General features: G+C 37.0%; 1 protein-coding gene and 2 pseudogenes across 2 annotated transcripts; 2 read left to right on the top strand and 1 right to left on the bottom strand.

Moving 5' to 3' along the window:
- Positions 1-9,379: 9,379 nt before the first annotated feature.
- Positions 9,380-10,406, bottom strand: LOC143609763 (uncharacterized). Its single transcript, XM_077084428.1, has one exon. It carries the CDS (start codon positions 10,404-10,406, stop codon positions 9,399-9,401), a length of 1,008 nt encoding a protein of 335 aa, XP_076940543.1. The 3' UTR covers positions 9,380-9,398.
- Positions 10,407-11,804: 1,398 nt separating this feature from the next.
- LOC143609764 (uncharacterized) lies at positions 11,805-16,017 on the top strand (annotated as a pseudogene). Its single transcript, XR_013149475.1, has 12 exons — positions 11,805-12,046; positions 13,000-13,085; positions 13,343-13,422; positions 13,493-13,548; positions 13,678-13,742; positions 13,858-13,988; positions 14,071-14,166; positions 14,239-14,351; positions 14,414-14,544; positions 14,619-14,860; positions 14,936-15,766; positions 15,848-16,017. The product of XR_013149475.1 is annotated as an uncharacterized LOC143609764 (transcript).
- A 1,147-nt stretch (positions 16,018-17,164) lies between these two features.
- LOC143609765 (pentatricopeptide repeat-containing protein At3g02330, mitochondrial pseudogene) lies at positions 17,165-19,699 on the top strand (annotated as a pseudogene).
- The last annotated feature ends 72 nt before the right edge of the window (positions 19,700-19,771 follow it).

Raw genomic sequence — 19,771 nt, forward strand, 5'->3', positions numbered from 1 at the left:
TTGTATACTTGTAGCTAGAAGACTATTTTTATTTTAAGCAACTTTTCGAACATGTGATTTAGGGGGTCTTTGGGTGAGCTTTTTAAATTGTTTTTTTGCTTATTTGCTTTTTGAAAAATAAAAGCAACTTTTGAAAAGCTTCAATTTGAAGCTTTTGAAAGAGCTTTGCCAAAAATATTTTGCTTTTTAACAAGTAAACAAGCAAATAAACAAGTTTTAAAATCTCACCTAAACACCCTCTTAAAGAAGTGAAACTCCTAGTGATCGGGGTTTTAAAGAGGGCATAATACCCTTGGCAGGATTGGGGACCACACCCTAGTGGTCCAAGGCCAAAGAAACTAGCTTCGATTTGCACGAAAGCTAAGCATCAATAGTAACCGACATCAGTTATAACTATGACCAATGATAACTTGATCCATTAGTGATAATAGCGAGCAACAACTTGGAGAACAGAGAAGTTGATATTGCTATAAGCAGTAAGTGTGCAGCAGCCACTTGGGCGATCAATAGTTATTGAGTCATTGCTAATATGCGTACTCATAAATAGTATCTGAGTTATTGTCGTGGGTTTTTCTCACTGGCGAGTTATTATGACAAAACCAAATAATTTCTGACACGTATAACCGCCAACCGTCAAAATCTTTAATTGTGTTGTGTCAACTCAACGTTATGATGATTCCCTACATATAAAAAGGTCGTATTTGGTCTTACTAGATGCACATGTTTCACACCGCTTCATATATAGTCTTACCTACAAGTTACATTCTTGTTCTTATTGAACATTTTAAATTATCTGATTAAATATTTTAAATTGAAAGTGGATTCTATAGGGTTTCTAATGTTATCAATCTCATTTATAGGAAATATGAAAGCTATATTTTTGGAACATTATCAATTAGTTCCTATATAAGGTTGAGTTAACATCACACTAACAGCTATCACAAATATTATAATGTATACATTTATAGTTAACATAGAGCCATCATCCATATCTCCTAAGATTGGTTAAAAGAGGATAAGACGATTATCACAAGCTGAAATTGCATAAAATAGTATCAATAGTCGTTTGAAGACTTCTTTTTTATTATTATTTACTTTTGTAAAGACGCAATATAATTGCCTCATATGTGCTTACCAACCGTGCTTACAATAAAGTCTTGGTCCACTAAGATCATGGATAATAAAGTTGTTTTGTTTGCTTCAAGCAAATTGGGTTTTTCTTTTATCGTAAATTAACCAAAATATTGCCTTCTAGTACTTTCTCGGGTGACGTATTATTTATCATTGTTATTATTAGTGTGGGTACTGGGTATTTCCTGACAAGAATAGCTGAAAGCGTAGTATAGGCTAAAATAAAATTATGAAGATGTAGTCAGTGTTGTAAAAATCGCTAGTCGAACGGTGGGGTGGGGATTATCGACTAATCAGGATTAATTGGGATTGATCGGATCGGACTTTAATTTATAATTTTCAATTTTATATACACATGCACATATTTTTATATGTAGTTTTCAGTTTTATTCATACATAAAAACATTCTGGCCGGAAATTGGCCTGCCGGAAATTGGCTTGAATCTTGTCGGAAACCGATGGTTTTTATGGAATCTCGCCTGACCTGCTAATTTTGGTTGGAATCTCGCCAGAAATCACTGATTTTGGTCGGAATCTCGCTGAAACCGCGATTTTGGCCGGATTTGAGCATTGACTGATTAATTGGCCGATTAGCCAAAATTAATCAGTGAAGTGGAGACTAGCGATTAATCAGGGATTAATCGATGTCTAGTCGGGATTTTTGCAGCACTGGATGTAGTCAATACATAAAACAAAGAGAAAAAAAAACTTTATAAACCGAATTGAAAATCTAATATAAAATCGAAACATAATTCGTCAAGAAACTTTATAAACCGAACTGAAAAAAAAAACTTTATAAATCGAACTGAAAATCTAATATAATTCGTCAAGAAATTGAAGGTATCTTTGATAGTTGACAAACCGAATTGAAAATCTAATATCGAAACATGTCACTTTTATTTGTAGAAATTGAGGGTATCCCGCATTTATGCTAGACTCTGTCTCTTAGATTAGGGTATCTTTGATAGTTGATAAACCGAATTGAAAATCTAATATAAAATCGAAACATGTCACTTTTATTTGTATTCATATGTGTTTGACAAGTTAACTCTACGCGAAAATAAAATCACGTTATATGACACAAATAAAACCGTAAACAAATTACACAATTATTAAAAGATTATATGGTAATTTGGTTATAAAAAGTAAGCTATAGTTTTCTATAATTAGAGGTTTGTTAGAAAGTTACAATTTTAAAATAAACGTTTAAGCACTCACATTCATACAAGCCTTGTATTTTAAAACATAGACTTATTTTTCAAAAGCTAAAAGGTTAAGCTTGCGGAAGCTAAAAGTACTCATGGTCAAACATGTAGGATTCGTGACGTTTGGATAATCTGAGAGTTATGAAAATATTTTTTGATTGAAATAATTTTGTGGTTTTTCTAAACTTTCAATTAGATTAAACTCATACTTCTAATAAAAACTATGTATGTAAATTGTGATTGTGTGAATTTCGTGAACCTGAGTCCTCGGGAGATGACAAAAGGACGTCTTATATTTGGGGGTGAGTAGTTGGTGGTTGTATAACCGCTATAACTACCACCGGTAGTTGTATAACCATCATAATTGTTATTGGTAGTTATATAACCATCCTAACAATAGATAGTGGTTATAACCTTCTTATCTCCATAACAGCCCCATACCCCTTTGTTACCAGAAGTTGGAACAGTCTTGATCAACATCAAGTATGCCCTCTACACCTCCTAACTTATATTAATGTATATTCAAATTTAACATTTTGTCTTAAGTGAAGAACTAATTACCCAAAAATATCATGATGACACTAAAGTCACCAACAAAACACGTATTTTTCATATGAATTATGCATATGGAGAAGAATACGTACGTATTCGATGGTGATTATAACCTCCGTAACTATCATTGTCGCTACCTTATATATACCGCGTTGTTCCAAAAAATTAGAATAGTTAGATCAATTGTGCACTCCGCACCTCCTATACTATTTACCCTTAAGAAAATGAGTTTACTCCTTACAATCATCATGTGTAGACTATCTGCCTACATTGTAGACTCCTTGATAGTTACAATCATTACCCAAATGACAAAATATAGAAGGCGAAACCACCCTTAAACTTAGCAGAGTTAAGTGTGTTATAAAACCTATGTGACAACGACAAGTATTTTTGTCATGTTTGATGCCAATTGTAAATGAACATGATGTGTGACTTGTGACATTTACACCATGCTTTGTACCCATGGCAAAGATGGAAGAATATCTAGGACTTCAATCTGATTGACTACAATTAAATCATAGAGATATGCACCCTCATCTATCAACACTAGTGATCTTTTACTATACTCGCTTTGTCCTGCATAAACCGTATCATTAAGACTACAAATCACGAGTGTCCACTTAATACTTCGAATGGTAAGGAATCATATGTGTTTTAAGTGGTTGAACATGTGACACGGACATCAAGAGACGCCATGGTGGTAAGATATCTTCTGTCTATCTAAGAGGTCGAGTGTACAAATACTACAAGATACAAGTGTATGTAGTGATTGTGGAAGTAGATTATGAATCGTTAAAAAAGCATGTGAGGCGCAATATTCTTGAGTAGCGGGTTTAAATTCAAGCGAGTGGTCAAACTCGTGATATTAAAACATTCTCATGTGGACCTCAAGTTCAACTTGATCCTACCTCGCTACAATAATTATTATTCCGCTTCATTCGCTAAGTCGGTTATTATCGTTTTTATTATTAATTAGACATATCATACCTAGTTAAAATTCGGATATTTTGGTTATAATAAAAATGGCAATATGTGAGTTAACCGAATTAAATTAACTGAAATGATTAATATTTATATAAGGAAAGTTAACGTACAAATTAAATTAACGTGCTAACTGCGAGAATCAATTAGTGTAACCGAGAATCTAAAAACCTATATCAAGGAGTTAAGAAACTTCTAATGATAGAGGGGAATAAAAGCTATATCAAGGAGTTTAGAAACTTGGAATAAGAAACTCTCCACATACAGAAGATTAGGTGTGTGTATGAAACCAAAAAAAACAATCTGAAACCGAAAAAACCGAACCAAAAACTAACGGTTTGGTTTTATGTTTGTAATAACCGCATTTACTGTTCGGTTTTTGTTTTGCATGTTGTAAAACCGAACCGAGTTTCTAGATGTTCATTTTTTTTCATTATAAGTATGCAACTAAAATATTTTTGTTAAATGCATATATAATAATCAATTAGCTATTAATTAACATAATGATTTATACCTAAATTCATTATTTATGGCCAACTTTCATTTTCAACCCAAAATTTTCGAAGCTCAAATGACAAAAACCAAAACCGAACTGAAACAAAAACCGAAACTGAAAAAACCAAATTCGAACGGTTTCACTAGCCCAAACCAAACCAAATCAAGATGACTGCATTCAGAAACTAATTGAGATACTTGATAATTAAATACATTTTAAATTGGCTTTTGATGGCAAGAACTCAAGAAGTAGTATTTTTATTATTTTCCACATCTTTCTAGACTTCAACTTTTGTTTTTATTGTTTCCTCAACATATATAGGATTCTATTTGATCAAATTAGTTGCAATCAAAAAACATTACAAGATCAGCATGAGAAGGCTCCTGCACCAAATCATGTTTCCTAATAATAATTACACACATCAAATACCATCTACTGTTTGTGATGAGAAAGAGAGTGAGTGTAAAGTGGGGTTTGTGTGTTCTGGATTCATATGGTGTTGAAGGAACCCAATACATCATATGGCTCACCACTTGTACACAACTCATTCACCACTGCATTCATCACTAGCTAGTACTCTACAAGTACTCAAATGTACTTTGCAAACTATTCTTAAAAACATAGAAATCAAAATTTTTAAAAAAAAAAAAAAGAAAAGAAGAAGTATATTGTTATTGTTGTAAAATTGTCCATTATTTTCAATAGTTGTATAAGTAGTTTTTTATTTTTATTTTTATATTTTTTGTGATTTTAGAGTCATCGGGCTATTTGGATGATTGGGGTTAACCTGTACACCAAATGAGAATTCACAATATACATTATACAAACTAGGAGGTATGGAGTACATACTTGTCCAAGACTCTTGTGACTTCGGTACTGAAGGACCTATATCACTTCAATATTATGAGGGATTTCCAAGGGGCGTTTCTTGTTAACGGGCTACGGGCAGAACCGGCAGAACCCCTTATATAGCTCCTTTTTTTTATTTAGTACTATTTGCCTTACATAGTTTATTTCAAAATAACGAGGACTTTTTCTAGTTTGGTTCGATTTGCGTTTTTTCTCTTTGTATTTCTTTTCTTATCTTTTTTTTTTTGCATTGATATTATAGGTTTCTATATCATATACTTTTCCAAATATTTTATGAAGTTTTATTTCCAATTCAAATTCAATCGAAAATAAAGACAAATATAAATTTTGCTTATTGATTACTTTTCTTTATTTATTATTAGAAAGAATCTATTTTTTATATTAATTTAAAAATATAGTAATACTAGATACTAGATATATAGTAGAGGGGCGGATGTAGCCAAGTGGATCAAGGCAGTGGATTGTGAATCCACCATGCGCGGGTTCAATTCCCGTCGTTCGCCCAGGTTATTATTATTTCTTTTTCTTCTTTTGTGTTAAGCTTATTTATTTTCTTTAATAAATTATTCGCTACAAAAGGATTTTTTTTAGTGAACGTGTCACAGCTTCCTCCTATTTTTTTTAAGACGAAGAAAGAAATTCTATTCTCTCCTATTTACTACGGCGACGAAGAATCAAATTATCACTATATTTATTCCTTTTTCGACTTCTTTTTCCAAGTGCAGGATAACCCCAAGGGGTTGTGGGTTTTTTTCTACCAATTGGGGCCCTCCCTTCACCACCCCCATGTGGATGGTCTACAGGGTTCATAACTACTTCTCTTACTACAGGGCGCTTACATAGCCAACGCTTAGATCCGGCTCTACCCAAACTTTTCTGGTTCACCCCAACATTCCCCACTTGTCCGACTGTTGCTGAGCAGTTTTTGGATATCAAACGGACCTCCTCAGAAGGTAATTTTAATGTGGCCAATTTCCCTTCTTTTGCAATCAGTTTCGCTACAGCACCCGCTGCTCTAGCTAATTGTCCACCCTTTCCAAGTGTGATTTCTATGTTATGTATGGCCGTGCCTAAGGGCATATCGGTTGAAGTAGATTCTTCTTTTTAATCAATCAAAACCCCTTCCCAAACTGTACAAGCTTCTTCCAAAGCATACGGCTTTCTGGATGTAGATGGTGATATCTATACAGATGGATCTTATATATATGGTATAATGAAGTACCACATGGGTGGATATATAAAAATTAAAATCTGCCGAATCACTCATTTTATGATCTTCTACATCCTAGGTCTTCCCGTTCCATCATCTGGCTTATGTTCTTCATGTAGCATTCAGACCGAATGACTCTATGAAATTACGTTGATACTTCCACATATTATGGGTAACGTAGGAGACATCTCTATTTTTCCCCGGGGAATCTTTAGAATTACCACTGCTTAGCTTTCAATTCGCCTCTGACCATCAAATGAAATATGAATAATCCGTCCTCTTCTCTTTGAAAGAAGGGGCGCTTCCGGTTCTGTCGGTGCTTGAAACAATTTTGTCTTGGACAAGTATGTAAGGGCAACGCCCCTGGCAAGGTTGTGCTTGAAACAATTTTGTCTTGGGCGGGTTGGGTTAAGGGCAACGCCCCTGGCAAGGGCCACGTTGCCAAGCCAGCATGAATGGAAAACAAAAGAGTTGCTTAACAATGATAGCAAAAAAGTTGCTTCATCCGAAACGCATCTATCAGCATGGATGGCAAAAGGTAGATTGAAAATGAACTTTGAAAGGTACTATCATTTTGTAGTAAACATAAGGTCGGTGGTGAAGTTAAAATTCGGTAATGAAAAAGTTGCTTCATTCACTACTATCTGATGTTGAAGATAACTGCTTAACTGTCATAGTTGCATTTGAACATTGTATCGTTTTACCCATCTTTGTCTTGATTCAACACCTATATAAGGACATCACTTGGTCAGGTATGTTCAAACTATTGCTCAATCATTCTACTTTGTTTAATCGATGAATCTCATACTCATATTAAGCGAAGGTCTGATTTGTTTAAATGCTGGTCAACTGCATAAGGTGCCGCATCAGTCGTCTCACATGCACATCATGGAATTGCATCAACTACAAAGATGCGGTCTCAGCACTGTATCATGCGCATCTCACATTGTGTGCTCAAGACAGGCGGATTTAAACCAAGATTATATAGTTTTATAAGAATTTATTTATGTTAACTATGAAGTACTAAATTGACAACAATTTGTTAATCCTAAACAATAAAGTGGCGTTGTACCTCTGCTTTGGTATGCAGACAAGATATTCATGTTGGGGACCCAATGGGCTTGGAATAAGTGAAACAGGCCCATTAGCATATATCATGGCCCATAACTACAATGAGCAACTCCAATCCAACCAAGGGTGCAAACAAGCCGAGCTACTCGAGCTTGGATCAATAAAAAGCTTGAAACGAGTGGCACTCTTTCGAGCAGAGCCCTCAAATATAGCTCGTTTAGTTATCGAGCCTATGCTCGAACCTTATATGGGAAGCTTGTTTAGGCTCGTCGAGTCATATGTATTATTAAATGTTACCTATTTTGGACTTCTATGTATTAAGTTTACATTACACTTCATAGTCGAGCTCGAGGCGAGCTTTGGGTTGTTTTAGGTACTAAATGATCTCGAGCTGAGCTTAAGTTTGTTTAACGTTTTTTCTCAAAATATATAAAATGAGTAAAAAATGTATATAAATTAATTAATAAATAACAAACAAGCCGAGCCCAAGCTTGCAAAACAACTCACGAGCTGAGCTTGAGCTTTAGAAAAAGAGCTTGAAACGAGCCAAACTCGAGCTCGAGTCCTTGTAAGTCAAAACAAGTCAACCTCAAGCTTGGTTCTTTTACACCCCTAAACCAACCACTCGTGCCCAAACAAACAAAGAACTAGTAAGAACCTCTCAAGCTACCTATAGGTGGTTTCGACTAGATCAATTCGAGCCAATCAGTTTTTATAAGTGTGTAAGTTTATACAAAAACCGATTCGAATAACATTTGAAACTTGTTCGATTCAGATACTACCAAGTCGGGTTTTGGGCTGTAGTTTATATATCGTTGGGTGTTCGGATGTGCACTTTATACAAGCATATAGGGTATGCGATTTTTTGAATTGATTAAAGTTATAGGTATAAGAAACACCTAAAAAGATTGCAGGATGTCATATCAGTTGGTTAATCAGCTATTACTAGTAACTTTAGGAGAAAGTTTAAGCAGGATCCCAACTCCCAAATTTCCCAAGCCGATTATCGAACCCAAAACGTCCTACGTTAAACTGAAACCCGTTCTACCTAGGGGTGCAAACGAGTCGAGCTACTCGAGATCGACTCGTTAAAAATCTCGATCGACCCGAGCTTAATCGAGCCCGATCCCGAGCTCGAGCCTAAAAGTAAGCACGTTTAATAAACGAGCCCGAGCCCGAGCTTCAATTAATGAGTTCGAGCCGGCTCGCGAGCCTAAACGAGCATGTCATTTATATAATTTTTAAAATATATATTTAATAATTATTAATTAATATATATAATGCTATAAAATATAAATAAAAATAACTAAATAATATATATTATTTTATACATACATTTATAATAGAAAAAAAAATATATAAAAATTATTATAATTTATACAAAAAAAATAATTGATAAAATAGTAAACGAGTCGAGCCCGAGCTTGAAAATCTACTCACGAGCCGAGCTCGAGCTTTGAAACTAGAGATCGAAACGAGCCGAGCTCTGTGTAAGTTAAACGAGCCGAGCTCGGGCTCGGCTCGGCTCGTTTGCACCCCTAGAAACACTTAAAAAGATTGCAGGATGCCGTACGGTTGGTTAATCGGCTATTACTAGTAACTTCAGTTGAAAGTTTAAACAGAATCCCGACTCCCAAATCTCCCAACCCGATGATCGAACCAAAAACGTCCTACGTTAAACTGAAACTCGTTCTACCAGATCCAAATCACCAAAATATTAATATTAACTGCACATATTTATCTCCAAATGAAGTTCCATTTATTCATCATTAACACTTTAACATGAGTTCAAATTTAACATTTCACAACAGAACTAACATCAAACTATTTACAGGTATATTAACATTAACATATAACAACATTATGACATTAAAGTAAAAAATCAAGATTCAAAACCATACCCGACTCGCAACTCGTCATCATCATACACCACCCGGTTCTTGCTCCTCTCATACTCAACATCATCCGTTGGCAACTCAAACCGACAAACCGGGCACGTGTTCCGAATACCCAACCACGGCACGATACACTCACCGTGATAACAATGCTTACACGGCAGCTCCGTCACCTTCTCCCCAACCAAAATCCCGTCTTTACAAACTGCACACACTTCATCTTCGTCATCAGCATATGACGCATCACACGTCTTCAGATTATCAATAACCGACTTAGCAGCCGGAGGACTCCCTCGCAACGCTCTAACCGTCTCCACGAACTGCCCAATCAACGTATCGAACTCGGGCGTGTACACAAACCCGTCCGCCCCATCGGTCACAGCTTCAAGATCCCGTTCCAGATTATTAACCGCCAACAGAATCTCCCATTCCAACACACCGACACTCGGTTCACCGTCCGACGAAACCGATAACTCCTCGATCCGATCAATCACCGAGCTCAACCCGTCTCGTTCATATTCATCATCATCATCAACCCGATTATTATCACTATCACTAACCCGATTATCACTGTCATTAATTTGTTGAGTAAATTGAGCTAATTCTTCAGTATCGGATTCGGAATCAATCCCGGCAACTCTTAAGCCTGATTCTAAACTCGGGTTTTCGATATTACTCGAACCGAACAAATCTGTGATGAAATCCATCTGATCGAATTCAATTTCGTCATCGTGGGCGTACAAGCAATCAGGGTAAACGGTTGAATCGGCTGAATCGGCATCTGGGTCTGGTTCAGATGAGCAACAAGAGCATGAATTCGAGTTTACCTGATTAATATTAGTGTTATATGAAGATGATGAAGATGGGACGAAGAAGGATGAATTGAGGGGTGAATATGGGTCCAAGTTGAAGATGTACGGAACGTCTGTGTTGTCGATGTTGACAACGTCGTCTTCGTCTTCATCGGATTTAGGATGTTTTGTGATGTCCGCCATTGATTGTTGATTGAAGGTGTCAAGTCGAAACCCTAATTAGGTGCTGGTTCTTGGCTCACGCTCTTTGACAAATGGTGTTTCATATCATTAAGAAGTATATAATATTCGGGATGGTTTAACGGAAAAACTTAACGTTCGTTAATGTAAATGATTAAAAGCGAGACGGAAATTCGATTGTTAATCGTGTTTGAATGATAATGAACGGATGATTGGGTTTGAAATTACTGATGTCTGGTGTATATGATGCGATCGATTAACGTAGATGTAGGCATTTACTTTACTGGATCATAATTGTGTTTGTTTATTTAGTTGATCACATGCTACCATTGTAGTCTGATCACGTAATATTATTGTGACCATTTACTTTACTTGATCACATACTAATCTTATGGTTCGTTTACTTATTGAACACGTGCCACCCTTGTGACTCGATTGCATACTTCCCTTGTGGCAATTTTTTATTATTTAACAATGTATGGCGATAACCCTCCGAATAACAACTGGATAAATGAATAAAGAGCGTATACTCAGAAGAAAACAAGAGTGATCATTAGCATAATGACCGCGATCGAATGGGCCCATAAGATTGTCATAATAGTACAAGTGTAGATGCGATATGATGTAATATAAATATACAATTATCTACGTATCAAAGCCTTTAACTATATGTATCTTTGTTCCAACTTGTTACTCTCGTTACCCTTAAATCATTCTTATCGTTTTCACGAATCATGATCATACTTACTTGATAGGACTGATTTGATCCTATATCATCATCACAAACGGTTATAATAACGAACGTTTCAAGTTTCAACATTAGAAATTTTGCATGAATGACAAAACAAACTATACAAAATTTCCGAATATCCGACACTGATTATGGGTATGTTTCGCAAGGAGCTTTTAGGGCTTCAAGCTTTTAAGAAAAAGCTCATACTCAATTAAAAGACTTGTCTGGTTAAAGGAGCTTGAAGCTTTTAGGTCATGAGAAAAAACTTAAAGCTTAAAACTCCAACTACTGGCGTTTAGAAAGAGCTACAAGCTTTTAGTATTTTAATTACTTAAATAACCTCCAAAATAAGTATATTTAATATTATTGTTTCACCGGCATCCAGCTACCGGCTAGTTTTGCCAAACATATACCATGTGTGTTAAATAACTTAAATGTCAAGTGCGCACGCCCACCTGTGACGCATATACCACACCGAACACTTGTTGAATTTCAAGTTACCCGTACATCCCGCATCGCCCGGACACCTGTTTAGTTAACTAAGGCTAAACATAATATTTAACCACCGCCAGCGTCTCTAGTTGCCTGCCTGAATCCCCAAATATGACGACGGACATGCCTCCTCCACCACCACTTCCGATCAATCTTCACCGGCAGAAGCTAAGCTTATGCCACCTCCACCTCCACCTCCACCTCCAATTCCTCAAAACACACAACCACAGCTACCTACCGATGGTTCCACCGATAATTCGACGCCAAATGAAGACATTATTGAGCCGGAGAGTAAGAAGAACATTGCCGGTAGTCGACTGGCGGTGCCGTACACGATTCCGACGTGGAGTGAACCTCCGTGTCACGGTTATTTTCTCGAAGTGCTTAAAGATGGATCTATTATCGATCAATTAGACGTGTAAGTTTTATTAATTAGTTAATTTGGTGTTTAATTTGTTATACAGTGTTTTGAATTAGCTAATTGTTGCCCTAATTATAGTAGCTGCCATGCTAATTAGGTTGAGAAACTGTAATTTAGTAGCAATGTTAACAAAACCGAAGGTTATGGTTAAATGAAATATGATTAAGTGATTAACTGATCGTTTGGTTATGGTTCCGGTTAATGTGTCTTTGTTAGTTAACTGTTTAACATGAAACCGAAATGAACCTTGTTTGTTTATGTTTTTTCAAACTTTGTATCTCTATTTTCGTCTTTTATATATCTATTTTTAACTTTGAGCATTTTAAAGTATGCTACAACTATCGGTAAAATAGCTCGGAGCACCCTGACCAAACTTGGAAATTGGGATATTTTAGGTTCAAAACTTCATATTTAGCTTGGAACACCATAACTGAACCGTTGACCGAGAAAATATTAGCTGAAATTAACCGTAACTGAACGAAACCGAAGGTTATGATTATGGTTATGGTTAATGTGTCTTCGATAATTGACTTTGACTGAAACCGAACTGAATCTTGTTTGTTTATGTTTTTTCAAGTTTTGTGTCTCTATTTTTGGCTTTTATATATCTATTTTCAACTTCGAATGTTTAAATGCATGCTACGAGCCTACGACTATCTGTAACATAGCTCGGAACACCATGACCAAGCTTGGAAATTGGGATATTTTAGGTTCAACACTTCATAATTGAGCTTGGAGCACCATAACCGAACCGATTTCAACTAGAAATCGACCCATAAGCGACCTTTTGGTTACGGTTGTGGTTTAGTTTCTATTACTGAACCGACTTTGCACACCCCTACAATTTGGGGTTAATAGTTTAATTTATGCAGCATAGGATACATAATGCTTGCTCTGTGTTTTGTTGTGGTAATGAAATTGTTCAATTGCGTATGTTCGTGATCATTCAGGCATGAGAAGGGGGCTTACATGTTTGGGAGAGTGGATCTTTGTGATTTTATCCTTGAGCATCCAACTATTTCTCGGTTTCATGCTGGTAAGCTTCGGTGTTCATTCAGGCTGCTTATTTTTTTTGCATAATGTTTCGTATGACATGTAAAAGCATCATGTAGGAAGTTGTTTTGCTTTATAATGACATGAAATTGTTCAGAGTAGAGAGTAGTATACTTTTTGTTCCAAACTTATTAGTCCTGCAATTGTTGTTATTATACTTTTGTGCCTTTTGATCTATATCGAGAAATTTTACTTTCACATTGGGATTTTAACTAAGATCACATTTTATCTCTATGCTAGTTCTCCAGTTCAACAAATCTGGTGGTGCTTTTATATATGATCTGAGTAGCACGCATGGTACATTCTTAAACAAAAACCAGGTATGTTTATTTAACTTCACAATTTAATGTGAAATATGATCTCTTTAATAGCCCTTTTTCCAATATTCAGGTGAAGAAGAAGGTGTATGTAGAGCTGCATGTTGGCGATGTCCTTCGATTTGGCCAGTAAGCTTTTACCCTTGTGTGTTAACTTAATATTAGTTACATTGTGCCACTGTGTGTTAGCCTTGTCATTTCATCATATTTAAAATTCTTTCTGATAAAAATTCTTTCTTTTGCTTTTCTTGGGTACAGTTCAACTCGGCTATACATATTTCAAGGACCGTCTGACTTGATGCCTCCGGTAAGTGTAATTAAAAGCATTAACCGCAGTTAATCATAATTGTTCATTTAAGTATATTGAGTGCAATTGATTTCTTTGTAAAATTGAAATTTTGATATTATATTTACTTTGGCAAGGAAAAAGACTTAAAGAGTGTAGGAATATGAAGATAGGAGACGAAAGACGTGACATGGAAGCTTCACTTCTAAGGGCAAAAAAAGAAGCAGCACTTGCAGATGGTATCTCATGGGGAATGGATGAAGATGCTGTTGAAGAAAACGAGGTTTAAGTTGTTTCTGAGTTATAAGATTATGTAATTTCTGTTTTGTATTTTGGAATCTTAACTGTATTTATCTTATTTCTAGGATGATCTTGATGAAATAACTTGGCAAACATTCAAAGGACAGCTTACAGAAAAGCAAGAAAAAACCCGTGAAAAAGTTTTAAAGAGGCTTGAAAAGGCAAGCCCACTTTTATAGGTTTATTACTTTATTTCAGTCATTTTCAATAAAGAAATTTATATTCTTTTACAGATTGCTAATATGAAGAAAGAGATAGATGCTATTCGTGCAAAGGACATCGCGCAAGGTGGTTTAACACAAGGACAACATCTCAGATTGCGCGTAACGAACAGAGAATGGCTCAGGTACATTTTTTTAACCAAATTTACAATTTTGTTACTTGATGTTTAATGAATTTGATTATTAGGTTGCAGAAGAGCTTGAAAACTTGGAAGAAACTTTAAATGACAGTATTCGTGAAAGTTTAGGTGCACGTGGTGGTAGGGTGCATGGTAAGAAAAAGGGTGCCGCTGCAGATGATGAAGATGAGTATATGAGGTATTTTGTTGACAATAACTAAATATGTAGTTTCTTACTCAAATCAGTTGATTAAATCAAAACTATTTTTCCAGTGATGAAGATGACTTTTATGACCGAACAAAGAAGAAACCTTCTAAACAGAAGGGTACAGATGGAAAGTCGGTTGAAACAGCTGATTCTCTTATCGAAAAGAAAGACGCGATCAATAAACAAATTGAAGAAAAGCAGAAACTGCTTGTTGAGGAGCAGAACAAAGTGGTCCCCACCAACGATGACGTGGCAGAAACTGGAGACGAACTTGATGCGTTCATGTCTGGACTCTCTTCTCAACTAGGTTTGTATTCTTCTCTTATATATCATATTGTCATGTATTCGTTGGGGGTATATAAGTAATTTTTTTCTATTGCAGTGCAAGATAAAACAAAGTCAATCCAGAAGGAATTAGACGAGCTGCATTCAGAACGGGAACGAGTTGTATATTTGCTGAAAATAGCTGATCCTACCGGAGAAGCTTCTAGGAAAAGAGAATCTGTTACTACCGGAGAAGCTTCTGCAAAAAGAGAATCTGTTACTACCGGAGAAGCTTCTACAAAAATAGAATCTGTTAAACCGGATATTCCTAAAACGCCAGTTGTGAAGAAGGCAACAGTAGAGAAGGGTAAAAATGTCCAAAAACAAGCAACTGAAGATGCCACTATTACCACAAAAGCAAACATGAAAGAGGAGTCGGTTGAGGTTGTTTCAACAACTGCAGCTGCAACCGAACCGAAAGCTGTTGTGTATACTGTTACAAAGCCACAATGGCTCGGGGCAGTTGAAACCAAAGAAACAAAAAAGGACCACGAGACACCATTAGCAGAACCGGAACTGGAACCGGAATCAGATGGGTTTGTAGATTATAAGGACCGAAAGGAGGTTTTGGTGAATAAAGATGATCTTGAAAATGCAGCACCGGGTCTGATTATTAGGAAGAGAAAACAGGTTGAGGAAAAGGATAAGGGTAAACCGGTCATTTCGGAGCCGGTTGAGTCGTCAGTTGGAGTAGAAGATGCTGTAGCATTATTGTTGAAGCATACGAGAGGAGTTCAAGCAATCAATGATGAAGATATGGATGGTGGCGAGGCTGAAAGGGGTAATAACGGAGAGAAAAAGGCGAAAAAGGCGAAGAAGGTTTTGGGACCGGAGAGGCCTTCGTTTCTGGAAAGTGAAACTGACTACGAGGCTTGGGTGCCTCCGAAAGGTAAATATTGAAACTGATCATATTGAAGTACGGTTATATGCTGTGTGGCTTTATTTGTTTTTGTGATTTCTGTTGACTCAGGTCAATCGGGTGATGGCCGGACGTCGTTGAATGATCGTTTGGGATACTAAGTGCAGATGGTCAAACCAGTATGTTCATTTCACAGGATACATGAAGAACAGCAGCTCAACGCGATGCCAAATCTAGAGTGGGCCCATTACCAACGGACTGCCCGTATAATATAACATCTTGATATATGTTCTGAGACTTCGCCTTGGGCCCGTCGTACATGGCCACAACCAAAATATTGAACTGCTTGTTAAGGGTTTATGGTTTAACGTTTAGGGTTAACTTGTTGCATGAAGATTTCATACTTCTTATTATATGCGGCAGTCATGATAAAGCTTGTATACGGGTTCATATGGATCATCTTAATTTAGTCAATGTGCCAAATCGGATCATCTTAAATTATTTAACGGGTCAAATTGGATTATCTTAAATTATTTAACGGGCTTGGGTGGGTCAAAATGAGTAGCTATCGTAAAACTTGTTAACTTATGAAAGAAAAAAATTTGACCCGGGTATGGGTCAATTTTGTTAAACGTTAAAAGTGCGCACAAGTTATTTTGTAAACCAGTAATCGAGTGATTGAAGGTCTGGTGGTGGCGTCGAGAGTACTGGCACTGAACAGGCTGGTGGAAAGAAAACTGATAGTTGTAACACCCCGAAAATATTATTCGTTGTAATGATTATGACTACGATTATGTTTAAAATGCTATTTTTTTATTTTGTTCAAAATATGTGCCCTACCCTGAAACCCGAACCGATTAAACCAAGCATGCTTAACCCGAACCGATTAAACAAATCATTTTTTTGTTCTGGTCCGTAACACACGTAACGAAAACTGAAAAATGCATTTTTATCTTTTTATATGAATTGAGCCTACGCAGTTTTGTTTTTGTTTTGTTTTTTAGTTTGGGTATTGTAACAAATGTGACGGAAACCGACCGAATTCGCGTAGACTCACACTCACTGTGTTTTGTTCTAGTTCCAGACTTCCAGTACCATAACGAGCGTAACAAAAAACGATCGAATGCCGATTTACCTTTTTTTTTTGTTTTTATTTTTTTAGTTCCAGTACGGTAACAAACGTGACTGAAAAACTGACCAAATTTGCGTAGACTCACCGCCTCAACAACTAGGATCGACAACCGTCGGTTTTACCTAGGCTCGAGTTTTACCCATTGGTCTATCTCAATTTTTATTTTATTTTTTTGTTTTAGTTCCAGGGCAATAATGCGCACATGATAGAAACTGACCAAATTCACCGATTCACGTCTACTACTAACCGTCTCAATGCTTATTTAATTGATTGTTTGGTTATTATTATGAATTCAAATGTTGGCCGCCAAAACAACATTCTCCCACATATACCAAAAATGCTCACATCACAAAACCCTGAACCCTGGAAAACAAGCTCATGCTCACATGATTGTATCCGGGTTCGAACCGACAACCTTTGTTACAAATTGTTTGATCCAAATGTACATCAAATGTTCCCAAATGCAGTACGCACACCAGGCGTTCGACAAAATGCCTCAACGAGACACCGTGTCGTATAACGCCATGGTTTTCGGGTACGCTGTGGTTGGGCACATGGGCATTGCCCAGAAAGTGTTTGATTCAATGCCTGAGAGAGATGTAGTTTCTTGGAACTCATTGATTTCAGGGTACTTACAGAATGGGAGTTATGGGAGGTCGGTTGAGGTTTTTATGCGGATCAGAAGGGCGGGTGTCGGGTTGGACGCGACGACTTTTGCTGTCGTTTTGAAGGCATGTTTGGGGATAGAGGATTATGGGTTAGGGGTTCAGGTTCATGGGCTTCTTGTTAGAACTGGATTGGTTTATGATGTGGTGGCGGGTAGTGCGACCGTAGACATGTATGCAAAATGCAAGAAATTTAAAGAATCCGTAAACTTTTTCAATGAAATGCCTGCCAAAAACTGGGTGTCGTGGAGCGCACTGATAGCCGGTTGTGTACAAAATTACGAGTTTTTATCCGGTTTAAAACTATTCAAGAATATGCAAAAACAAGGGTTAGGAGTTAGCCAATCAACGTATGCGAGTCTTTTTCGGTCATGTGCAGGCTTGAATGCGTTAAACTTTGGTTCTCAGTTACACGGTCATTCGCTAAAGATGAATTTTGGCTCTGATTTAATTGTAGGAACCGCAACTTTGGATATGTATGCGAAATGCGACCGGTTAAATGAAGCCAAGAAGCTGTTTTGCACGTTACCAGTTCGTAATCTGCAGTCGTACAACGCGATTATTATAGGCTGCGCGCGTGTCGGTCAAGGGTTTGAAGCTTTGCAGCTGCTTCGTAACCTAATGACCACCGATCTTGGTTTTGATGACATTAGTTTATCGGGTGCGTTTAGTGCGTGTGCGGTGGTTAAATCATACACCTTTGGAGTGGGTTTACACGGGTTGACGATCAAGAGTATATTGCAGTCAAATGTGTGCGTTGGAAACGCGATACTTGATATGTATGGAAAATGTGGAGCTTTGGCTGACGCGCGTCGTGTTTTTGAGGAAATGCCGATGCGAGACGCGGTTTCTTGGAATGCGTTTATTGCTGCGTATGAACAAAACGGTAATGTAGATGAAACACTAGAACTTCTAGTTTTAATGCTAAGTTCGGGTCTAGAACCCGATGAATTCACTTTTGGTAGCGTGTTAAAAGCGTGTGCGGTTCTGAAATCTTTAAACTATGGGATGGAGATTCATGGTAGAATCATAAAATCAGGGTCGGGTTTTGAATCTTTTGTTGGAAGCGCGCTTGTAGATATGTATTGCAAGTGTTTGAATATTGAAGATGCGAAAAAGCTTCATGAAAGATTGGATGATCAAACAATGGTGTCATGGAACGCAATCATTTCGGGGTTTTCAGATCAAGAACAAAGTGAAGAAGCTCAAAAATTCTTTCATAATATGTTAACCTCCGGGACTAAACCCGACAACTTCACATTTGCAACGGTTCTCGACACGTGTGCGAATCTTGCAACCGTAAGTTTAGGAAGACAAATACATGGTCAAATTATTAAACAAGAAATGCAAACTGATGTGTTCATCTGCAGCACTTTAGTTGACATGTATTCAAAATGTGGCAACATGCAAGATTCAAGGTTAATGTTTGATAAGTCGAATAATAAAGATTTCGTCACATGGAACGCGATGATTTGTGGATATGCGAACCACGGGCTCGGAAACGAGGCTGTGAGTATATTCGAGTCCATGAAATTACACAATGTGAAACCGAACCATGCGACTTTCGTGTCGGTTTTAAGAGCGTGTGCGCATATGGGACAAGTGGAATTAGGGTTACAATACTTTAACTCAATGTCTAGTGATTATAAGCTAAGCCCGCAATTAGAACATTACTCATGCATGGTGGATATATTAGGCCGGTCGGGTCAAGTTAACAAGGCGTTAAAGTTTATTAATGACATGCCGATCGAGCCGGATGATGTTATATGGAGAACATTACTTGGTATATGCAAGTTGCAAAAGAATGTTGAGGCGGCTGAGACTGCTGCGAGTCGGCTTATTCAGTGGGACCCGCAAGATTCGAGCGCGTATGTGCTTTTGGCAAATATTTATGCTGATGCTGGCATGTGGGAAAACATGTCAAAGATTAGGAAGACAATGAGACATGTTGGGTTGAAGAAAGAACCAGGTTGTAGTTGGATTGAGGTGCAGTCTGAGGTGCATATGTTTGTGATTGGTGATAAAGCTCATCCTAGATGCAATGAGATTTATGACATGTTGGATGAGTTAGTAGGTGAGATGACATGGTCTGGATATGTGGAGGATGCTGATATATATTTGATTACAAACTTGAAGTTATTTGTTGACAGTTATGATTATGATTAACTAGCGAACGTCCCCACGCGTTGCAGCGAATGGTATTGTAACAATTAGACATTAATCTGTGTACAAAAGCAG

This window comes from Bidens hawaiensis, unplaced genomic scaffold (assembly GCF_021521415.1).
Source record: "Bidens hawaiensis isolate Kalapana, Puna unplaced genomic scaffold, B.hawaiensis_p1.1 tig00013580_1, whole genome shotgun sequence".
In the NCBI taxonomy this organism is placed as follows: Eukaryota; Viridiplantae; Streptophyta; class Magnoliopsida; order Asterales; family Asteraceae; genus Bidens; species Bidens hawaiensis.